Source organism: Erpetoichthys calabaricus, chromosome 9 (assembly GCF_900747795.2).
Source record: "Erpetoichthys calabaricus chromosome 9, fErpCal1.3, whole genome shotgun sequence".
NCBI classification, from domain to species: domain Eukaryota; kingdom Metazoa; phylum Chordata; class Cladistia; order Polypteriformes; family Polypteridae; genus Erpetoichthys; species Erpetoichthys calabaricus.
In genome coordinates this window covers 79,274,035-79,299,220 of record NC_041402.2, presented here as the reverse complement: position 1 = coordinate 79,299,220, position 25,186 = coordinate 79,274,035, and the positions used below count along the sequence as shown (strand labels likewise).

Genomic DNA, 25,186 nt, shown 5'->3' with positions numbered 1-25,186 from the left:
ACATACACACAAATATTCTTAACAAAAAACAAAGAATCATTAAGTACTGGAATAATGTCATATGAAGCTTTAAAAGTGCATTCAGTTATTGAGAATTTAAAAGTACAAAGTATTGAATTCCTTTAAGTCTCATTTGTTAAAGGAGACACGCATTGCAGTACTGATGTTAGCTACCTTGCCAGATGGTTCCCCAGCAATATTTTAACTGTGAAAGAGTCAGAAGGTCAATTTGGCTAGGAAAATGCCTAAGGCAAAAGATATGAGGTTTAGCTTCTGCTTACTTCGGTGACCATAAAAACATCTCTTTTGTGGTTGGGAATGCATCCTGAAATCACTGAGGCACTACCAGAAATAGCCATTTAGACATGCATAAGGAATGGACACTATTCATTAGTAAGTGTCTGCCCCAGTTTTTAAAAGTAAGTGCACAAAAATGGAGGTTATGTGGGAGGAACATTCTGGGTGAAGGCACAAATAATGCAGCCAAAAGATCTGTGCCACTGCTCCTATCTTGCTGGAGTGAGGAGTGAGATTTGTTATTCTGTTCTGTGAATAAACAGCTGCTATATGTTTTATAAAGGCACGGCATATAATTTTTACTGCTTATTGTTAGTTATGTGAATATGAAAAGTCCAAGTTTAAAGTTTAGACATTTTTTTTGCATTGAACGTCTGAGGTTAAATGAATATTTTTCAAAGAGTTAATTGGTTTATCAGAGTCATAAATCTAAGCGCATACAAACACAGTCCTATTTAATAAAGATCAATTAGAAATAGCGTGTTGTCGTGAAAAACAAAATTATATTGTATCGTTTATAAAGTCGTCCAAGTTAATGGCCACTGTACATTTTTATCAGCAAAAAATAGGCAACTGAGAGGTTTTGTATTTAGGATACTTATCTCTTTCTTTAAGCCTTTTACTACTTTGCTATGACACAATCTACAGTTAAATACATTGGAAAATTAAAATGATGCAATCTGCACATTACAAAAAAAACTTCACCTTGGACACAAACCTACCACTGATAAATATTAACTTAGTGGAATGCATCCTCTATTGCAAGTAAATTAGCAAAAAATATTTTTCATCTATATGAGGCATTGTGGCATAGAGGTTAGTACCCATACCTCACTGCTGTAGGACATTGGGTCCTTAGCCAGGCCCACTCACTGTCTGTGTTTGCTCATTATCGTCATGTCTGTTTGCATTTTTCTGTGGTACACTAGTTTTCCTCCCACATCCCGGTTAAGTTTATTAGGGCCCTGTTATGAGTAACTGTTGGTGTGTGCTTGAGTTTCTTCTGTAATGACCCTCTATCCCAAATAGGGGTAGTTCAACACTTATGGCTGATGCTCTTAAGACTCCAGTGCCTGAGACTCAGATTTAACTTTATGTACCCACTTGTTGAACCATAAGTCTGAAGGAGTCTGGACACTGTCCTGGTAATATGGAGTACAATTCAGAAATTAAACTTTTATGGGGCTGTAGTGCACAGAAGGACACTCTCCCTACAAACCTGATTAAATCTACCAACAAACCATATTGTTATATACAGTAAGTGTCTGATATTGGAGTCTGAGTCTTTCAAGTAAATGTTCTTTTAATACATTTTTTTATATTATTAGATTATTTCTTCTTCACTTTTGTTTTCACATAATTTTGTGTTTAATTCAGGTTTTATTTGATTTTTATTGCTTAGTGCTTGTTCTCACGGCGCTATTTTGTCATTAACATTCAGTGCTGCTGTTGCCATGATGTAATGGTGGGCTGCTAGGAGTCTGAAGTCACTCCAGGTTATGTCATCCAGACAATGGATTTTAACTTAGGGTCACACTGACTGTAGGTATCCAAGATTGTGGATATTAAAAAAAATACTTTTGCAGTGGTTAGAAGCTAATTGAAAATATTTTCAGGGTGAAAGACTTGCATGTCTTTTGGCATTTTTGTTTTGGTTATTTATGAATATTCTGTCTTCTGGTTTTGACCTTAGTGATTCATATTGACTTTGATTTAGTTTCACTCATTTCCTGGTTCATTAACTTTTACTTTGATCTGCCAAGTTCCATCCATGCAGAACCTATATGCCTTAGGCTTGTGGAAAGAAGCAAGAGTGCCTAAGAGAACTCCATAAAGACTGCTTGCAGTTTGGTCACCTGTTAAAAGCGCATGGGACAGAAACGCATCAACAAATGTGTAGAAGAAAAATGCATGTAATAACAATGTCCATGGCTAGCAGGATGCTCTTTCCATCTTGGAGAACTGCTGTGGAGAAAATTGCAGGAAATTAATTTAGTGAACACTTAACGAAAAAGATGGAAAGGTTCTAATGCATGTTAAAAAGTTAATTGCCTTAAGCTTTGTGCCATGTTATGACATGCTCACTACTTTGAAGAACTTGTGAATACTTACCCTTATAGTCCAAATAAATACATATTTAGTTCAAAATCCTGCCTGTAACTGTTAATACATACATTTGGATGAGTGCCCCTTTTACACTTGATGTAAGGATAATGTGGTGCAACAAAAAAGCATAGCACAGATAAACCCTTTTATTTACATGGTTTTACGGTTTCAGTTTGCATATGGTGTTTGTCCTCGTGTTATGCACATTTACATTCCATCTGTACCCTTGTTGTGAGGAGTATTTTTCAAGTAAATACCACTAACCAATTTGGAGTTTTACTAACTGCATGCATGCTACTTCGCAGGTCAGCATTTTGGAGCTGCAAACAGCAATGTTAACCACTGCACCAATTTGCTGTCCTTTAAAATATTAAGCATGCCAAAAACTTTCTAACCTTTATATTATTCAGATGCCATCAGACTCAGAGATGATAATATTAATGGACAAAAAATAAATAAGGCATGTCAGCCAAATAAAAAAGCAGCTGTTTTAGTTTAATGGAGCAAGATGTAACATTTAAAAAAAAGCTTCTTGCTTTCTTTGTGCGATAAATACATTTCTGTCATTCTTTCTCATGTTCCAGTTTACATGGATATTCTCTTGTAAGTTTATGTGAAACATCAATGAGTGAGAGATTCTCAACATATGGAAACAATATTTTTTATGCACCACAAAATCCTGAATTTTCCTAGGGACTAATAAGACAAATGCCACACTGTGCATATTCTTTACCTTTCAATCATTCGTTTTACTTTCTGTGTAAAATACACCATAATTAAGTGTTGGTTTCATGTAAAGAAAACGTCAAAAGAAGATAGGAATATATTTTTAAAAAGTTATAAAGAAAGAAAATCATTTGAACAATTAGAAGAGACCAGAACATTCTCTCAATTGCTAGAATTCAACTGGTGAACTTTTATACATTGTTTTTCATTTTATTGTGTTTTCCTTCTACAACAGAATATATACATGGAGACCTTGTTACCAAGTTACATCATAGGTTGAGCAGTTGAGGAAGACTATGAAGACTGGAAGTTACGAAGTCGAACAATAAAGTACAGACAAACAGGTTCTATCCCATCCTTGGACTCTCTTTGCGACATCGATAATCTTCATGTACTTCAGTCATACTAAACCTATAAAATCATTGTAATGTTTGCTATAAAACAGAGACATTTTAGAGGAGGAGAAAAGACAGGCATGTACCTTAAATGAAGATGTACAGGCAAACACACACACACACTTCCATATGGACTTTCCCAATAACCTTAACATTATGTCTTTAAACTTCAGGAGGAATCCAGGCAAGCTGAACCAACAACACATCCCATTTACTAAAATGTATAGTTCTTGACAATAATAATTGACCAAAAGAAAATTTTAGTTTTAACTTACATTCGTATATGCATTTGCTTACATAGAATTTCTAAGCCTGAGAACAGATAAATACTGTACAACATTCTGACTATGCTCTGATGAAACAACATCATTTACCACCAAGCACCATTTCATGCGGTACAAAACCCACCTATGACACTAAACATATTCAGACTCAGGTAATTATTAATGGTTTCACCACGTTCAAGTGCACAACAATATTAAACTCAATGCAGTGATGTAAACTGACAGTCTTCTGTACTTGTAAACGTCATATTCCTAACCAAGCACCATTTAAAATGGGCCTGTTATTTAGTCAACTCTGCCTTAAAAATAAAAGCACTAGTTAGGAATGTTTTCAAAAAATCTGTTGGACGAGAAGGACAATCTCTAAGTTGAAATTTACCGGCAAATGCATCAAATTCTCCTATTTTAGAGAGGAAAGTTATTGAAAAAGCCTCCTAGAATTGTGCTTTTTCTTTCTCTTTTCAGCTGTCCATTCATATTAAAATGACATCTCTGTGAGCTGAGGGAAATGCTACATAAAGCAATTACTAACAAGGCTGATGCGTCTTTCACTTCTCTTTGTGGGGGGAATATGCCCTTCAGCAAAACTGAACTTTCCTATTGCAGATAGTTCTACCACGAATAAATAAACAAATGAATAATTGAGAGGTAGACATAAATAAATAACATCACAAACATTTTGCTGGTGCTCATAAGCATCCGGTAGACAACCGCCCGACACGTTAATGATTAAAAAAAAAAAAATAGCAAATGTAGCAGATTTGTATCCATTATTCACTGCAATCTGAAAAAGTTCCAAGGAGCTTAAAATAGCCCTTTTTATGAGAGTGACAGAGCTGTCTGATTTACTAAAGCATGTGGACCTTTATTGACAACACTAGTTACTGACCAAAGGAAAATGTTACTTTAAAAGAAGGATGTATGGTAGCACCCATGCATTAAGTGCCCAAACTGTTTTGCATAGTAAACATTTATATCAGAAAAAATGTGCTCATTGAGGGGAATAAAATAATTCTTTCATTAATTCCAAACTTAACAACTACTTCAAATAATCATATTATTTCACAACAGAAATACTCACATTTTTAAATGCATATAACATAAATATTAGAGTATAAAACCTTGAATGGTGATGGGGAGCAGCTTTCTAGCTTGGTGGAATGGGGCACCTTAATATCTTATTGCAAATTGGTTGAATTGTCAAATAAGCCACAACTAAAATGACTCGTTCAAGGCCAGAAATGCCAAAAGTCACGTGTGTCTATAGAGTTAATGGTTTTTGTTCCTGTTATAGAATAAATAGCCACTAAAAGCTTTAAACTGCAGCTGCTAAGCTCAGGAATGAGGGGACAGGGTTTATCTAAAGGAAGCAACCTGGTCATCTAACAATAAAGTTTAAGTGGATGTCATCCACTGAATATTAGCCTCAATTCAAGTCATTTATACATCTTCAATACAATTCAAGGTTTTGGGATGTAGAGCCTATCCTAGCAGCACTGGATGCAAGGTGGGGTTTCATCACCGGACATATACACACTCCTTCGACCACAAACATCTTGAGGATGTGGTCAGGGAAACTCACGCAGAAAACGTGCAGAATATGCAAGCTCCACACCTAAAGCTAAACATGTTTGGGCCCGGGCAGTAATTGGATGGGAGACCATTAAGGAAAAGCTTGGGTTGCTGCTGGAAGAGGTGCTGGTGAGGCCAGCAGGGGGCACTTACCCTGTGGTCTATATGTAGATCCCAATGCCCCAGTACAGTGATGAGGACACTCTACTGTAAAAATGGTTTGGATGAAACCTAAAACTGAGGCCCTGACTCACGGTGGTCATTAAAGATCCCTGGGCATCCTTTGTACAGTGTAGGGTATATCCCATGTCCAGGGTAAATTGCCCACCACGGACTAGTCATTCTGGCCCCCTAGTCATCCCCTGTCCCTTTCACACCCCTTCACCACCTAACAGCTAATGTGCGGCGAGTATACTGGTGCAAAATGGTTGCCGTGGCATCATCCAGGAAGATGCTACACATTAATGGTGGCTGAAGTGGCTCCCCACCCCCTATGTAAGGCACTTTGAGTAGTAAGAAAAGCACTATGTAAATGTAAAGAATTATTATTATTTATAATTAAGAAATGTGAGGCAGCAATGTTAAACATCACAACTGAAGAGAGCTTACTGGAGCAAAGGCAACTCCATGATGGCTCTGGACAATACAAAGTCCCATCAGAAGCTTTAAGAAAGGAGAGTAGGGTGGGATGTACAACTAGTCGATGACACATTTTCAGTGCCGTGCAGTGCAAATTTATACCAACTGGGTACTCTTTCACAAGAATATATACGTATAATAATATTTTATTATTATTATGTTTTTAATCATGGCCTTTACTTTGATAATGAGTTACACCCAGAACATGACCCCACCCAAAACATAATCCCTATTAGTATTTCTCTCACCTCTTCTTGTAATACTCTTAGGCTTTCTTCAGTTGTTTTCAGATCTGTAGTGAGCTTTAGGATTGTTTGCTCCTTTTTAACAACCTGGAGAAATGAATGAAATAACTATATTATTTTTAGTTACACAGTATATGACACTGAGATACAAGCACACAAGAGCTGACTTGAGACCTATAGCATCGCATGCAAAGTAAACATCAAACATAATATTTGTGGTAAGGAATAGACACCCCAACATGCAGATAATAACTGGGGAAATAAACTACTGTACATTAATATCAATACACACAATGTAGCCAATTTTAAAATAGTTCTTATCAAATGTTTTTACTAAAAGAAATGAAAAAAACAAAAAAAAAATAGAAATACAACTGTGCAGTGGAGTGATTATATTGAATTTAAGACACTACATATTTGTTACATCTTTATTAATGGGATGAGTTTCTCAAACAATTCAAATTAATTTTCTTCATAGAAAGCCATTTTAAGCACATGTTATAGGATTGGCCAAATAACATTAAAAGACTAATAGGGAAAGGGTTAAAAGGACTGACAGATCCACATGTCAATGTCCACCAACTACTCTACTACTACTTTGTGTATATTACATTTTCTAAATATTGTCACATGAGGCTGGGGGTGGTACCCAGCCGGGACACCCAGGAGGACCGGAGGAGGGCTTATGCCTCCCCCAGACCACGTGGGGGCAATTGCCCTGGTGGCTTTGAGGACCACGGGAACAGAGCTTAGAAGCTCAACCCTATAGGGGCCAGTGGTCACTGCCAGGGGGCGCCCGAATGCCTATGGAGCCCTGGCCCTCAGCACTTCCACCACACCCGGAAGTGCTGGGGGGAAGAAGACCAGGGACACCAGGAGTGCTTCTGGGTGCGCAACCGGTACTTCCGCCACACTGGGGAGTGCCGGCGGGGCATAATCGTAAGGCACCTGGAGCACATCTGGGTGTGTATAAAAGGGGCCGCCTCCCTTCATTCGATGAGGAGAGGAGTAGAGGCGGTTAGGAGACGAGAGAAGAGGCATTGTGAGGCCTGGACTTTGGGGTGATTGGTGCTGCGGCACTGGGTTGTATGCTTCATTAGTTGTAAATGTTATTGTAAATAAACGTGTGTTGGGTGATAAAATGATGTCTGCCTGTCTGTGTCCGGGCTGTTTCCCTCAATATGTTAATTCTTCATGTGATTCCCACCCTAGTCATACTAGCTTACATTTGTAAACTAATACTAGTAACGTTGCACATTTTCTAAAAAGGCCACAATTTTACTTAACACTCTAAGCACTTCTATCACCAACAGCAACAAAGTCATTTTTACAGATTAAATTTCTCACGTTGCCTAAAACTGATACAGCATGTATGATTCTGCAATAAGGGGATAGTAAAGAACCTTGTGCAAAAAGAGTGCTAGAACTACAATTGTTTTTCAGGCAATAATTAATCTTTAAATTAGCTGTTATCAATACATTTGCATAATGATTACTGTACATTCCCAAATATGGAGCAGTTAACTAATTTTTTTTTAATCATTCACTTTTTAGATACACACAAACAGTTTTCCCAAACTGCTTAAATCAATTTTATTTTCATCTTGTTGCTTTTTCTTGCCACCCAGGGGAAATCATTTGAAAATGTCATTTGCAAAGTAATTGCTTTAACAACGGCCCAAAAATATTGCTTCATGAGATCACAGTGGTTAGCTCTTGTTATTCTGTTGCCACCTGCCGAGTTGGCATCTCTTGCAAGTTACAGTTCAAGGTTTAGGTCAGGCATAGAAGTAAGTCTTGTGTACTGTGATTACCTCGTCCTGTGCAGCTCTGTGCTTCTCCATTAGTACCACAAGTTCATTCTCCAGTCGCTTTGTCTCATTGGTAAGCTGCAGTGTCTGCACTAACAATTTGTCCTTCTCTTCCTCGGCATTGCACAAGTCTGCTTTTAACTTTGAACAGTTCTCTTCTTCCTGTACTAGCTGACAGTGTGAAAACAAACATTAAAATACACTGAAAAATACCAGGTAAATATTTAACATTCATTCTTACCTTCCAGGCAATGAGCTGAGGCAATTAAAATGGTGAATAAAATGTTGAGTTCTGTTAGGATTACACATATAAATCCCAATACTTGTTTAGTTGTGTTTAAAATAAACTTGAAATCTACACCTGTGGTGGGTTGGCGCCCTGCCCGGGATTAGTTCCCTGCCTCGCGCCCTGTGTTGGCTGGGATTGGCTCCAGCAGACCCCCGTGACCCTGTGTTCGGATTCAATGGGTTGGAAAATGGATGGATGGATGAAATCTACACTTTTCTTTAAAGCATTAAGGATGTGGTGTATTTTTTTGAAAGTACACAGTACAACCACAGTGTCAGAAAGAGGACATAAGTCAAGTAACATTAGAAAAATAACATTTGTTGGAGGCACATCCTGCAATAGTTTTAAAATGTTCCTTAAAAATGTTGTATAGATTAGCACAAGCTTCTTTACAAAAGATGTAATGCACATTTTGAAAGTATTCATTCATTCAAACAAAGCCCACTGTTGCCCAGGGTCTTTCTGATTGTTGAGTCGTGAACGCTGAGCTTTACTAAGACAAGAGACACCTGGAGTCCTTTGAATGACTTTGTGCTGTGCTCTTGGAGTAGCTTTGGCTGTCCAACTAATTTTGGAAAGATTCACTACTGTTTCAAAATGTTAAGGTTCTCACTGTAGTTAGGTGTAGTCCTAGAGCATTTGGTTTTGTAGCTCTTTCCAGTCTGTTAGATATTTTGACTTTTTCATGATCTCTTCATTGATTGTGGCATTAGTTTAATCCGTCTGGTTGCAACTTAATGGTTACAGTCAAAATAACTGTGGTTTATACTGAATGAGCAGGGCTGGCTCTAATCAAGCCTATCGTTGTTCAATTTGCTGATTCTAATTTAAATTCCTTTAATTGGGCTGATATGATTGGGAGAAATTACTTTTTCACTGTCAACTGTTATTGATGAATGGCTTAAGGTTTAAAAGAAAATGCATTATTCCTTAACTCAGATTCTCCTCTTTTAATATTAGATTTTGGTTGAAGACCTGAAAACATTCAATTTCAAAAAAATTCAATACCTGAGGAAATCAGGAAGAGGCAAATACTTTTTCACATCATTGCATATTCAATAGAGAAGAAATTTAAACACTTCCTCTTTACAATTTTTAATGTCCTGGGCTCAAATATTGTCCCAGGCACTAGAGAAATCCCCCCTGAATTATACCAAGTGCAAGATAGGCACCTGTTTCTTCATGACCCTTAAGTGAAAAAATAGATAAATGGATAGATAAATATTCTGATATGCTGTACCTTGTAACAACTTTAGCTGTTTTATAGTGATTACTATATAAAAAAGGAATTATATATGAAATGTTTTCTAGGGTAATGCTAAAATCAAGCAAATTCTATATGAACTAAGCTAATACCCCATCCAGCATTCACCATGGAGGCTAAACTTGTCTATATTTCTCACATACCTGGCAGTAGCAGGTGGAGTACTGCTGCTGCAGTTGTGCCAGGTCGGCTTGTGCCTCATTTGTCTTGTGCTCCATCTGAACAATCTATGCAATGAAAAAACAGCAGAAGTTATATTCAATACTCTGTCTTCAAAAACCCTTTCTAAATTCCTAACAAAGGAAACTGAATTATTAAATTAATACAGCAAGGTTGCTTTATTCTATACTAGACAAAGAGCCCGTTTCAACAACGTAAGATGAAACGAGCATGAGTGGAACAGTAATAAGTATAAGCACCACAAACCTGATATAGGTGTTTTGAATGAATGCGTAATTGAATCAGAATGCATAATTAGGCCTTGAGCTGTAGTCGAAATTGCCTTTCAGGCCTCTAGAGCTTTAATTGAAGTCGCCTTTCTCTTTGAATTCTTGCGGCCGTAAATCCGCCACCTGCCGCGATGTTGGGGTTGGATGTCGGTCGAAGTCGCCTTTCTCTTTGAATTTTCGCAGCCGTAAATCCGCCGCCTGCCGTGATGTCAGTCTCGTAAGGTTTTTCGGGCAGCTGCGCAGAAGGCGACTGCGCATTCGGCTTCGGACGAGAGTGAGTGAGTGAGTGAGTGAGTGAGTGAGTGAGTGAGTGAGTGAGTGAGGAGGGTGGCGAATTATGTATTAAGATAGATGTCAACCTGCTTTTTAATTATCATTACAAATATAGTATGCTTCATAAGTTTAATTCTTCACAAGTGTAATTATTTCACCCAGCTGTTTTTAAAATACTTTTATTTACAAAATGAATTTTTCAAAAAGTTTTTGAGGCTAATATTTAGTGTGCATACTACCAGTTATGGCACATGGTGGGCTAACATAAACAACCATAGGCCCAAGCAGCAAACAAGTGAATGATGAGCACAGACAGCACACATATTGTATATTTAAAAGTAAAAGCCATCATGTATTATTTTGTTATTCTATAAGTCAAAAAACACTTCACCATTGAAGTTGTTTGTGCATGTACATTACTGGCATCAAACACAAGGTTTTAGGGTAATGACAAAGTCAATCAAATTTCAAGGGGCTATAATCCAGGTAACTAAATTGGGACACACACACACACATCACGCATGCAAGATTTAATTCAGTTGTCAGGATCCTTTTATTTTTTAATATTTCTAAACAGTTCCGCATCGCTTTGTGGGATTTTGGAGGCCAAAGAATACAGTGGTTAAGTTTATTTTTTGCTTCAACTTAGTTAATTATGAAATGCATTCTTCTGTGACACCAACAGTTTCAGATTTTTGTCGTTATGTTGCGAGGTAAGGTCAAGCAGAAGTATGTCGGACATGTGATATCTCTATGTCAAAGGTATAAAGGTCAGCATTATCCATGTTGTCCAAGTTTGTGGATACAACTCTTGCATGGAGTTCTTTGAGATTAATAACTGAATTCCGGTTATGTACTGTTTCAGTATTTTGACTACATCTTTTGGTTACGCTTTGGCTCTTTTCACCCAGTACTTTGCTGGATGTTGACTTTACTATTTTGGTTTCTTACCCTGAGTTTGTCTCTTCAGTTTTTGATATTCTGTTTTGACCTTGGCTAGTTTATATTAACAACTCCCATTTTCTAATTCTATTCTTATTTGAGATGGCTGTCATTTAATGTGTATTTCAGGTGAATTGTTATTTGCTTTTTCAGACATACTGTACATGTATGAATTTCACTATACCCTGTACAAATGACAATATTAATACTGCTTCTGTTTCTTCAAAGACATCCACACAATATACTTACAACATGTAAAGTTTTGTTTTTATAGTGCTGTGTTTTGAATTGCTAGTGAAGATAACCAAAGCAAAACCATTTCTTTTAACTATAAACTACTTAAAATAATAGCCTCTACATACATGTCTGCTTTGGAGACTCAGTATAAGACCCTCTGCTAAGACTATAACAATGCACGCATCATAGCCATCATAAGGATAAAATATTCAGCATGTTTAATTTGGTGTGTAAAAATATTCTGAAGAAGCCTAGTTTAACATGTGGACAGGTAAGCAGCAAAGTATTCACATAAAGGCCCTGGGTTTGCAACAAAACCCGAGTGTGTCCAACCATTATTATTATTATTTTGACAGCAGTAAAGGTTCTCTCACAGTTTGATCTTAGACTGATAACTTAAATTATTTTAGTGTCCTTAAGATCACATATGTGTTATAATCCAAACAGGGCCTTGTCCCTGGCTTTAGTTTATTTACTACTAGCAAAATACCCACGCTTCGCAGCGGAGAAGTAGTGTGTTAAAGAGGTTATGAAAAAGTAAAGGAAACATTTTAAAAATAACGTAACATGATTGTCAATGTAATTGTGTTGTCATTGTTTTGAGTGTTGCTGTCATATATATATGCATATACACATATACACACACATATACAGATATATTATATATACATATACACATATATTTTTTATATATATATTTTATATATATATATATATATATATATATATATATATATATATATACACATACATACATACATATACACACATAGATGCACTTACAATAACATAGAAATCAATATAAACAACATTAACATCATTATCATATGAGAATATGAAGTAATATATAAGAAGCACATTTCATATAAATATAAATTATTAAACAGTAAAATCTTCTTCTATAATTTGCTACCGTGGCTTTTCGTTGGTCTGTCCAGGATTTTAAATCACATGTAGCTTGCAAACCATTTCACGTATTGACTTGAAATGTGGTACACATATAATACGTCACGTCTGCTATCAGCTTTATGGGTGATGATTGTATTACTCTTTTTATGTTTATTTTATTTTAGAATCAACTCCTATCTGCGCACACCAGGGCGGCCGTGGGCGGATGCGTATGGTGTATTCACTCCATGTTATCGTGCATTGCGCTGTCACTGGTATTTTGATAAAAGAATTTGAACAATATATAAGAAGCGTATAAATTATTAAACAGTAAAACATTAACATTTAAGAAGTAAAGTTACATTGAGTACTACTGCAGTGCCTTCGGGTATACCTCATTTTTTCTTTGCCCATTACATGCTTAAATGTATACATTTTTTGGTGTACCTACCCGAGAACACGCGACATATAACCGACCGTGGGAGAAGCATGGATTTTAAACACGCGTTGAGTTCATCTGCTGGTCTCCCTCGTGGAATAACTGGTAATGTTTGACTAAAATCTACAGCGAGTAAAACGACATTACCTCCTTTTTTTTTTTTACGATCTCTGAGATCTTGCTTTTTTCGGTTCAAGGCTTCATAAGCTCTTTTATGTTCAATGTTGTACTTAATAAGTACTAATTATCCCAAACCATGATCTTTGAATGTTGCAAGACTTTCGCCTTGTATGTAGATCGGGGTAATTACATTCATTGCATTCCTAGTCTGAATCACAATCTGATTGTATGGGTGGTTACCTGGCACTGTAGGGTTGCCACCCGTCCTTTAAAATACGGAATCGTGCCGCGTTTGAGAATGAAATTGCGCGTCCCGTTTTGAATCAATACTGGACGGGATTTATCCCGTATTTTTTGTATCATTTTTTTTTTTAAAGCAGCGTCTCATGCAAATCATCCCACACGCATTTTATGAAGATGCCTCCTTTTCTACTTTTGATTGGGTAATACTTGATGTCATCGTTAGTTTGATTGGTGTTTTTAACTGTCCAGTGAGGAGGGCGTGTCTTTTAAGTACAGTCTGCAAAGTGTTGGCACTGAGATGTTGCGTCAGCGCCATAGTTGAAGCCCCTAACGTTGCAGTCAGCAAGTCGGCTAACATCCGCCATGTGCCGTCTTTCAGTTGCGAGAAGCAGATCATAGAATGGTTGAAACTGTTGCCCCTAACGTTGCGCCACGGCGTGTGCTTCGTTTATACCTCGTGTCTTCTCATTAAACTTTTATCTCGCGAATATGTTATTGCAATCCGCAGCGGGAGCGTTTCTATAAACTTAATTTAAACTTACGTTTTACACCGTGCTTTGTTTCCCTTATGAACATGCTTGTATGCTTAACTCGCTCCGTTCTCAATTGTTTAATAAATTTTTTGGTCTTCGCTGTTTGCGGCTGTTCCTCCATTTCCCCCTACTTCGTTCTTTTATCTCGCGAATATGTTATTGCAATCCTTAACGGGAGCGTTTCAATAAACTGATTGAAAATAGTTTTGCATTTACCTTTTTAGTAAAAGGCGAGCTTTTAAGCCTGAGAAATCACCCCGTAAATGCACACGTTTAATTGGACATGTGTTAATATGTATGGTTACACAGTATTAAAAGACAGTGAACAACGTCAGTTACCTTTCTTCCCGCGTTTGATAAAAGGTGAGCTTTTAAGCCTCAGAAATCACCCCGTAAATGCACACGTTTAATTGCACATGTGTTAATATGTATGCTCACACAGTATTAAAAGACAGTCAAAAATTAACGTCATTTACCTTCGTTCCCGCGTGTGACTCGTGCTGTAAATGTCTTCCTTGTTTTTAGTTCACGTGATTACGTAGGAGGCGTGATGACGCGATACGTGACTCCGCCTCCTCCATTACAGTGTATGGACAAAAAATATGTTCCAGTTATGACCATTACGCTTTGAATTTCGAAATGAAACCTGCCTAACTTTTGTAAGTAAGCTGTAAGGAATGAGCCTGCCAAATTTCAGCCTTCCACCTACACGGGAAGTTGGAGAATTAGTGATGAGTCAGTCAGTCAGTCAGTCAGTCAGTGAGTGAGTCAGTCAGTGAGGGCTTTGCCTTTTATTATTATAGATTTTTGTGTTAATTTTGTAATTATTTATGTTTGCATTTTATGTTATTGAATATGATTTTGTTTTCTTTCTGTGTTTTATTTTCATTAGCATGTTCTTGTTGAATAATATTTTGTTTTTTTAGCTTATATTAAACTCTGTCAAATGTTTGCCATGCCTTCATACGTTGAGTCCAAGAGGACGGGGCCCCCAGCCCATACAAATCAATTAGAGGCCACAGGTCAGTGCTGTGGAATTGGCTCATGCTTGTGTTGTTCAGCTCTAATTCTTACATGTTTAGGTTTCGACCTTTTGGATTTTGTATATTCTTGCTTTTTGATTTTCTGATTTCTGTTTAAGGGTTTTGGTTACTCATCTGTAGTTTGCCTTTTCTTGGATAATCTTTATATTATAAAGAAAATCTGTTTTTGTTTTACAGGCCAGGACTACTTTTTGTGAGTGTAAGAGTCACAGACCTGATTAGCAGTTTTAGGGCCAGTCTTTATGTTTAAAGGCCTAATTTTATAGATTAGTTTTTGAGTTAAAGCCCCTTTTTGAGTTTCATGGGGCTAGATTTCACAACAATGGCTAGATTTTGATTTACCTATAAAAATACAATGACCAATTTGAGCTTTTCTTTAAGAGTTTACAAGGTCTTTAAACAGTGACTAACACTAGAGACGAAAATCATGAAGGTTTAACTCACAGTTTATATAACCCAGTCACATGAAAAACAGAATAAAAAAAACAACTTAGGAATTAGCATGGCTTGAAACCAGAAGTATCATCATGGGTTTTGTTCATCATAATAGAATGTGAGCACCCACCAGTTCCTCTGCTTCCTGCAGCTCCAATGAGACACTCTTCAAAGCATCCTGGGTATTTTGTAACTGATCTCTGAGTGTGTTGTTTTCAAAGTTTTGGGTTTGCAGCCTTTCTCGGAGAGGTCCCAATTCCATACTGGCTGTAGATAATCTCTCTTCTTTTTGAGACAACTGAAAAGAAACAAAAACTCAAATGTCAAGTAAAAACACAAAAAGACATCATCTCTGCCACCTGTAACAGGGCAGTACAGTAGACAAGATGATTTTTTCACTGTGAAGCATACAGCATGCCCTGCTGGAAAAGAAGCTGCAATCTGACACATTGGCTAACTGCCAGCACCTTGTGTAGTTGTACCGTTAGAATTTAAAAAGCTGACACAGCAGTGAGGACCTGGTACTACTCCATTTCTATCAATGTACAGTATAATATTTTCATTAGACATATTTGTAAACATGATTTGGAGATCATAACTCACAGTAGGACAGTATCTTACACTGTATATGCCAGATGCTACAAACATGATTCTTATATATTATTTGTACAAAGCAAGCACAATAATTAATTCCATTTAAAAACTTTCTTTAGCAAACAAGCTGAATGAAAAGGGTGACCTTCAATTTTAGCATTTAAGTTATGCTGGAATCACAACCACTATAAATTATTGTGTGACAATAAAGCAACTGAGCAATGTGATGTGGAGGACATGAAATATGTATACATCTCTTCATTTTTCTATCTTCTTTTTACAGTACATTGACTTCATGTTTTACAGTTGTGTGCATTTAGCAGGAGGGATTTCCAAAAAACAGAAATGTGTGCTTTCTTTTTAAAGGACATTCAGCAAAGTTTGTTGAATATTTTTGGTTTGTGGAAATCTATTCAGTCTCTTTTAAATGCTTGCTACTTTTTACGAAGTATAGTTGATTAAAGCATACGATATAATGAAGTCCTACAGAAGAAAAGATTTTCCTTACATTTGAAAAGTGAAAATTAATGAACAAATGTGAGAGCATTCATATAACTGAATGATAATGTGCAAAACTACAGGGTTAATTCTGAATTGGTACACTTGGTTAAACACTTGGTTAAAAAGAGGAAAACAAGAAGAGTAACTGATCAAGGAGTATGGTGTTACCCATAAAGCACTCTCATTCTCCCCATTGGTTTTCTTCTTCAAATCCAAGTGTGCTTTGCTTTGCAGTTGATTTTACATTCGCCAGTAGTGTGTGTTTGCGTGAGTGAGGACTTCCTGTCCATTGCATAACACCTGCCGTTTACCTGCTCTAACAAAGGTTCCAGTTCACCAGGACACTATACTGGGAAAAGTAAGTTTGGAAAAATAGACAAGTGGAAAGAAAACAATGTATTGCACCCTACAGAGATTGTTACTGAATACCCTGCCCTCATTTGTGATCAACAAAAACAGGCCAAAAGTAGTATAACTATGATTAGATATAAAGGGATTGTATCAACTATTTCTCATTGAAAATATCTTTAGAATCATTTGTATTAAACATTATACATAATTAAGTTATTGTGATTTACCATTTGAATAGCTTCACACATATTTATGTTGCTTGGCTAAATTTCCATATTTGAATAAGTTATTGTGATTTACGCTTTAAATGGATTTTTTACATATATGTTCTGTTTTTGCTACATTTCATATTGATTTATCTTAATTTACATACACATGGAAATTTGTCCTGGTAAAATCATTTTATTTGGAGTCATACGCTATGAAGAATGATTTTGAATGAGCAGAAAGATAAACTGGCAGGGTTAAAACACAATCCTTTTCAATTAGAAACATCCTAAGTGTGACAAAGAGAAGGAATACAGAAAAGACTCCTCTGCATAACATTTTGTTAGCCAGAATACTGGAAAGAGGCAACGACAAAATTGACATGCACACTAAATACCTTGTTACTTTGACAATTGTTTAAAAAACATTTTAAAAAGATGATAAAAAGAGCAGCTTCAACAACCTGCTGCTGTCTGTAAATCTGATTAACAACTGACTGCTTGTCAACATTGTAATGCTCCTTCAAGTGGTAAGGGTGCAGTAGGAGAACCAAGAATTCAGCAAATAGAAGAGAAGCTGGAATATTTTCCTGTTTTTTTTTGGGCAAAAAATGGATTTTCTGATGATGAAATGCAACTTGTCTCTACATCTGTTTGTATATGCCAAGTTAACCAACAATAAAAGTTTCCCAATGTTTGCATGTTTTGACTTTTGCTACCTGTTTTGAGGTGTGTTTGTGAGCTGACAGAGAGGTGTGAAAACAGAACCATTTTTCAGTTAATGTGCATCCTTGCAAAATAATGTCAATTTTTTTAATTCGTTAAGAATGACATTTTAGGTGCTACTTCACTTCTATAAATAAAAATCCAGGAATAGGTCACAGGAATCATACTTGATATTCAAAAGTCAAATATAGTACTACGAACATACTATATAGAAGAGAAAATCTGTGCTGAGATATTTTACTAATGGCTGAATAGGTGAACACAACCCCAGGTGATAGAACTTCAGTGACATTATGAATTATAACTATCACATGGTTGAGAGGCTTATACAAAGTAAAAGCATTACATGTTCCTTGTATAAAACAATGCTTGGAGATTTTAAGGCTGAAACTGTGACCTACAGTACAGAATTGTTATATGACAGATTTGTGAGTCACCTTGGTCTGAAGCTCTCTGACTACATCCTGTAAACTTTGCCTTTCAGATTCCAGCCTCTTGACAACATCTTCCTGCTGGTGGAAACTCCTTGTTTTATTATCACAAACTTGTTGGGATTCTGCTAACTCCATTCGCAGCTCCTCTAGATCTTGATTGAGTCGAACCAACTCTTTTTCGGCTTCCTTGTGCTTCTCCTTCAACTCCCACAGCTCCCAGTCTCTCTCACTGCTCTCATTCTCTTGTGCACGACCGACACAATGCAGCTGCCTCTGCAAAGCAGCTTCTCGAGATTTGCTGAGCTCAATCTACATTGAAAACAAAAGTTGCCATCATTTTCTTATAGTCAGGAGATAACATTGGCACTTGTAGTAAAACAAAAATATCTGAAGTTTTGTTTCATTAAAGTAGCTTTTAAAGCTATATGTATCAAAGTATATGAAATATCAAAAATAGACTCCTGTTTTTTCTTTCAGGTCATTTACAACCATTTACAATTAAAAATCTGAAAATTAAGGTCATATCATACTAAATATAACTAAGCTTTGTAATCTACTAAAATGTTTTAAATACTTTTTGCAGGATACACTCATTACTCTTTAGGCATGATCAACAAACCTAATAATATTAAAGCTGCATCACACAATAGGTACAACTCTGTCATGTGGAATCATCACAATGATATTCTTACTTACAATATTAACAAAAATAAACAGCATACAAACAAATCTCCAGTACCAGATATTTCCCCTTGAGTTCTTAAGGAGGCTAGCGAGTACAATATATAAACCATCCATCCATCCATCCATCCATTTTCCAACCCGCTGAATCCGAACACAGGGTCACGGGGGTCTGCTGGAGCCAATCCCAGCCAACACAGGGCACAAGGCAGGAACCAATCCCCAGGCAGGGTGCCAACCCACCGCAGGACACACACAAACACACCCACACACCAAGCACACACTAGGGCCAATTTAGAATCGCCAATCCACCTAACCTGCATGTCTTTGGACTGTGGGAGGAAACCGGAGCACCCGGAGGAAACCTCCGCAGACACGGGGAGAACATGCAAACTCCACGCAGGGAGGACCCGGGAAGCGAACCCAGGTCCCCAGGTCTCCCAACTGCGAGGCAGCAGCGCCACCGTGCCGCCCACATATATAAACCCTTAACACATATTTTTAGGAAGTCACCACAAGGTGGAGCATGCACTGATACAATGCATTGCAGCACCCACCAGATGACAAACCACCTCAGTATCCCAAATTAGGACCCAAGTGCAGCCGTGCAATGGGTGACACCTCAAAACTACAGTAGTTCAAATGGAATGGAAGAGTGTGTTTTTTTTTTTTTTTATAGTGGCTGGAGTGCCAATCCTGCCACCAACCCCCATATTTTCTCTTACAAGTTGGAGGACCTGCTTGCTGGGCTGGATCCAGGTTAACGTTGTACCCAGGATGGAGTTAAGTCTCAAGGGCCCAAAGGAGTGGAATCACTTCTGGCATTTATGGGATTTGAACCGGCAACCTTCTGCTTCCCAGCGCAGATGCTTAGCCTCAGAGCCACCACTCCACTCGAAGTCTCACTACACACTGGGGAAATTCCAAAGGACTGGAAAATTGCAAATATTATCCCGTTATATACAAAGAGTGACCGGGCAGATCCAAGCAACTACTCTATAGGCCAGTAAGCTTAACGTGCATCACAGGCAAATTAATGGAAGGAATAATTAAGGATAACATTGAGCAGCACATGGCAAGTACAGGAGTTTTTCTGAACAGTCAGCATGGATTCAGAAGAGGGAGGTCGTGTTTCACTAACATATTGGAATTTTATGAAGAAGCAATAAAAGGGTATGATCAAAGTGGAGCATATGATATTATTTATCTGGACTTTCAAAACACATTTGATAAGGTGCCACATGAGAGGTTGGGCATCAGACTAAAATAAGTGGGAGTTCTAGGTGATGTTTGTAAATGGGTGCAGAATTGACTCAGACACAGGAAGCAGAGGGTGATGGTGAGAGGAAACTTGTCAGAATTGGCTGATGTTAAAAGTGGTGTTCCACAGGGGTCAGTGCTAGGGCCGCTGCTATTTTAATATATATAAATGATTTGGATAGGAATATAAGTAAAAAGATGGTTAAGTTTGCAGATGATACTAAGTTAGGTGGTTTGTCAGATAATTTGGAATCCATTAAATGATTACAGAATCACTTGGACAGCATACAGTCTTGGGCAGATTCGTGGAAGATGAAGTTTAATGTCAGTAAATGTAAAGTATTACACATAGGAAGTAAAAATGTTAGATTTGAATGCACAATGGGAGATCTGAAAATCAAGAATACACCTTATGAAAAGGATTTAGGAGTAATAGCAGACTCTACGTTACCAACTTCCCGACAGTGTTTAGAAGCCATTAAGAAGGCGAACAGTATGTTATGTTACAAAGCACAATGTGTAGAGTTTCTAAGTCCAAGGAGGTTATGCTCAAGGTTTATAATGCAATGGTGAGGCCTCATCTTGAGTACTGTGTGCAGTTTTAGTCTCCAGGCTACAAAAAGGACATTGCAGCGCTAGAAAAGGTCCAGAGAAGAGAGACTAGGCTGATTCCAGGGCTACAGGGGTTGAATTGTGAAAAAAGATTAAAAGACCTGAGCCTTTTCAATTTAAGCTAAAGAAGATTAAGAGGTGACATGATTGAAGTGTTTAAAATTATGAAGGGAATTAGTACAGCGTATCAAGACTGTTATTTTAAAATGAGTTCATCAAGAACACGGGGACACAGTTGGAAACTTGTTAAGGGTAAATTTTGCACAAACAATAGGAAGTTTTTCTTTACACAGAGAACCACAGACACTTGGAATAAGCTATCATGTAGCGTGGTAGACAATAAGACTTTAGGGACTTTTAAAACTAGACTAGATGTTTTATTTAGAAGAATTAAATGGAGAGGACTGGCGAGCTTTGTTGGGCTGAATGGCCTGTTCTCGTCTAGATTGTTCTAATGTTCTAATATACAGTATATAAGGACAAATGCAGCATAACATGTCTAATATTCTCAGACTTACCCGATCAAAAGTGTCAGAAAAAAATAATACATAAATAAAACCCAAAATATAGGTAATTCTAATAACTATCAGATACCTTCAAATATAACATATTGAACACATATCTTTGCTACCTTGTGCTCAGCTGCTTTAATTGTATCCTGTAGATTCTTCTGCTCCTTTTGCAGCTTTTCAATAATCTCTTCTTTATGATTCAGCTACAAAATATGTCACATACTATGTTATCACAAACAGATATCAACTATATTATATGTGGATAGCCCACAAATAAAAAACAGAAAAATACCCAGTACAAATTTTAAATGTACATTAGTAACTTCAACACTACTACCTATTTCACTCTTGCTTACTGATTTCAAAATTATATTTAATAGTAGTTTAAATTTCTGCTTTCACAGTTCAGTTTCTTATTACAATGTATGAAAAAGATTTAAAAAAAAACAAAAAAAAACACAGGGACTTTTCAATTCCTTCCTACTTTATTACAGTTCATGTATGACCTTTACTTTTTATTCTACTGAGCCACTCATCAGAAATACACAAGCATCTCATCCTAAACAATGATAACTGGAAAGCAGATATGAACTGTTACACCATGTGATATGGCAGCCAACAACAGTTTAACTGATAGAGTGCATACCAAATATTTCACTAAATTATTTCAGCACAATTCTGCCATGAATGCAGTGTCACTCCAATGCTTGAAAATTAATTCATTAATTCATCAATTAATCATCTGTTTTCTGATGTTTAAAATCTATATATCTTGCGAGTCATTGCTATTAACTCACTTGATGGAGAAGTTCATTCATTTCTTTCAAATTGTCCTCTCTTTCTTCTTCTAGCCTTGCCTGAAGGCACCCAACCTTTGCCTTCAAATTTCCACAAAGGTCTTCAAGTCTGCATCTGTCCTCTTTTAGATCCTGACATATTTTCTCTTGCTAAAAGGCAGAAAAACATTAGAATTAGATTTTACGGGTCCCAAGTTAAAGAAGTTTATTTCATGTTTTGAGAATATTAAATATCCTGTAGGAGAATTAAAACAACAAATAATGTAAAATCATTTATGTTGAGTAATTTTTAAAATGTTTCTCCTTTTAAATGTACTAAATTCATATGGTGTTCTTTTTAAATATGCTATATTAAATTAAACTGACAAAGTGAAAACAAATTTAAAACAAAATCCAAAAACCTGACATTAATTTTTTATATTTATATCACAAAATGTCTGATACAATTCACCATTGTTTATATTTACTCATTTAGTAGACACTTTTACTTAAAGAAACTTATAAAAGTGATCAACATAAAATTGAGCAGGCATAGAACAATAGTGTTTGATTTACAGTATACTTTCGTATTTCTGCTGTAGTTTTCTTGTGTCCATCCATCCGTTTACTAATCTTCTGAACTGTCTTATCCACAGCAGAGATGTATGGAGCTGAAGGCCATGGGCAGAATGCCAGTCCATTATAGGGTACTTTTATGTATACACACACGCACAAATATACAGTGCACACACCCCATGCCAATGTACAGGAATTCAACCATCTAAACACACAGGTGGGAGAAAATCAGAGTACAATAAGAAAACCTACCTCAGTGCAGAAACAATGAGTAAAGTTCACAAAGACTGTTTTTGGAGTAGCAGTGCTAGCAACAGTGAAATTGGGGTATACTTGTTACTTTCAACAAAGCATTTTTTTCTGTTTCATTTCATAAGTTCTGTAAAATGTGTTATATTTTTTTCTTAATTATGCTTATTAATCATTCTTGGATATGAGTAGGGAACAGTGATGAAAACGTTTAATACTATTAAATGGATGCTTGTGTTTAAAGGTAAAGGGGATTATGAAGAATAAAAATCTATGGAATTATGGCATAGAAATGGACATTATGGAAGTTCAAAAACATCCACAGAAGCAATATTTGTTTTTACAATTGATAACATGAGAGAAGCAGGGGAGAGATAGTAAATGACGGAATAGCTCAGTTGAGACAGCATTAGACTGAAGATCTAAAGATCCCTGGTTTGATCATGGGTTACAACAGGCATTTTTTGGGACAGCTTAACTATTAGCTAAACAAACAGGCTTGATGGACTGAACGGGCTCCTCTTGTTTGTCAAATTTCTTATGTTCTATAGCAAGCAGGAAACAACGCTGAATGGCAAAGATTTTGGCAATATAACTGATTTTGATTAAAGGATAACTAATTTTCTCCTTAATTCTAAAGATTAAACTAAATGAAGTAAATAAATAAAGAATACAAAAAGGCATGACTTATTTTTAATTGCCAATGTAAATTGCGCATAGGAAAATGTATTAATTTTCTGAGCTGACTTATTCCATGAGAGGGAAGTAACAAACAAGCCGGTATTTACAACTAAGGGATAGGGAAGGAAACTAGAGTGCCAAGAGAAAACCCACACTTACAAAGAGAAAACATGCAAACACCACACATAATGCAACTGAGGTCTGGGATTTGAATCAAGGTTTCTGCAAAGTAGTAGAGCTCAACATCATAGGACTGTGTCAGCCATTATTGTATTTGTCATCAGCAGAAAAGTTTAAAAGTAAGACAGGTAACAGTAGGACTGTGATGCTTCATGATGCTGCTCTTCACACTGTTACTGCATCAACCTACCCTCTGGGTCACACTGTGCAGTTCTTCCTTGCGCCAGCTCAGATCGGCCTCCAGTGCTGTTGCTATCCTCTCCCTGTTGCTCAGTTTTTCCTGTAGTTCTTCACATATGTGCTGCAGCTTTTGGAGTTGAGAGTTTTTTTCAGATATCTGTATGCCAGTAAAAGCACAAGAATCAATTACTGCGGAGCATTTTCAGACACAAACAAAACATGGCTTTGTGCTTTCTAAAGTTTCTGCTGTGTGTCATTTTCTTAACTTATATTTTAGTACTGCCATGCAGGTACATTTACAATGATCTAGAAAGATGTCATTTTCATTCCATGAGAGTTAACCATACTTTTTAAACTACACGATTAAATAAAGGTTATTCCCAATGGCCATGTGGCCGTATTATTCCATGCTGACATTTGCCTTTGCCATATGGCAACAGTTTCATTAGGTAATATGAATTAACATTATGTACAGCACTTGTAATTAAAAATATTAAATACACACTTTTTCATTCACTGCTCTCTCAGTCTCATAGCCCTAAAGCTGTGGCTTCCATTACTCATCCAATAGTAGAGCACCTGAGTGAAGCTACACTATGAACACAACAAGCCTTGCGATTTTTGCCGACAGGCTGCTATTGACCAGAATCGAGCGGCAGGCCGCCAGCGTGTGTTTTTTCCCATCGAAAAAAGGGTAAAAATAACAGGAACAAGTTGTCGGAAATGAAATTTCAATTCATCCAGTCCCTTTATACACTTCTGCGGGAACTCACAGTGGAGAGGGGGATCAATAGTGTTTAGACAGCAGAGCAGATTTTCTAAGCGCTGGATCAATAGGAAAGAGAGAGAAAAAATACCCTGGCTTTTCTTTAGGTGTTGCAGTAAATACGAACAAATCAGTGGCCTTAGGCTAAATGGATTGACCAGCTGTTTCCGAGTTCTACGCTGTAAATAAAGATCTATTCTGAACGCTTAGGCTTGGGGCCCATGGGGGAGGGAGACATGGCGTCTCAGCAACTACTACAGCAACCTGGCATAAACACAACAGTCTATGCTATTGAAGAGAAGAGTGCCACTATTTACTACTTGTGGCTTTAAAATAATACAGAATACCTTGTGTAGAATCGCCTTCAGTGTATCGCTCCAAGTGTCTGATCATTTTATAGCCTAACTAGGACACAGAAATCCAAAATGAATTGCCCACCAAAGACAGCATAGCTTAACATGCAGCCTCTTGTTCATATTACAAGCCACCCACTACTTGGGCAGACATTCCAGGACTCATGCTATTGTTGCCAGAAGGTGTAACAGGAGAAGAAAGTGAAATTGAACAAGAAAGATGTCCTAACCTTTAAATATGTACCTTTAAGAAATATGACAAAAATTACAAAAAAGGAAAAATATTCATACAAAATTAACTTTTGGTAAAAAACAAAA

General features: G+C 36.9%; 1 protein-coding gene across 2 annotated transcripts in view; it reads right to left on the bottom strand.

The window, feature by feature from the left end:
* Positions 1-25,186, bottom strand: part of LOC114657851 (polyamine-modulated factor 1-binding protein 1) — a 417,512-nt gene that overhangs the window by 85,961 nt on the left and 306,365 nt on the right. For both annotated transcript variants that reach the window (XM_028809793.2, XM_051932060.1), the window contains exons 15-22: positions 23,760-23,906; positions 21,905-22,054; positions 21,227-21,310; positions 18,046-18,351; positions 15,361-15,528; positions 9,772-9,855; positions 8,079-8,246; positions 6,268-6,351 (exon numbers count right to left, since the gene is read on the bottom strand). In XM_028809793.2, the coding sequence (XP_028665626.1) occupies positions 6,268-6,351; positions 8,079-8,246; positions 9,772-9,855; positions 15,361-15,528; positions 18,046-18,351; positions 21,227-21,310; positions 21,905-22,054; positions 23,760-23,906 (1,191 nt within the window). The remainder of the gene's footprint in view (positions 1-6,267; positions 6,352-8,078; positions 8,247-9,771; positions 9,856-15,360; positions 15,529-18,045; positions 18,352-21,226; positions 21,311-21,904; positions 22,055-23,759; positions 23,907-25,186) is intronic.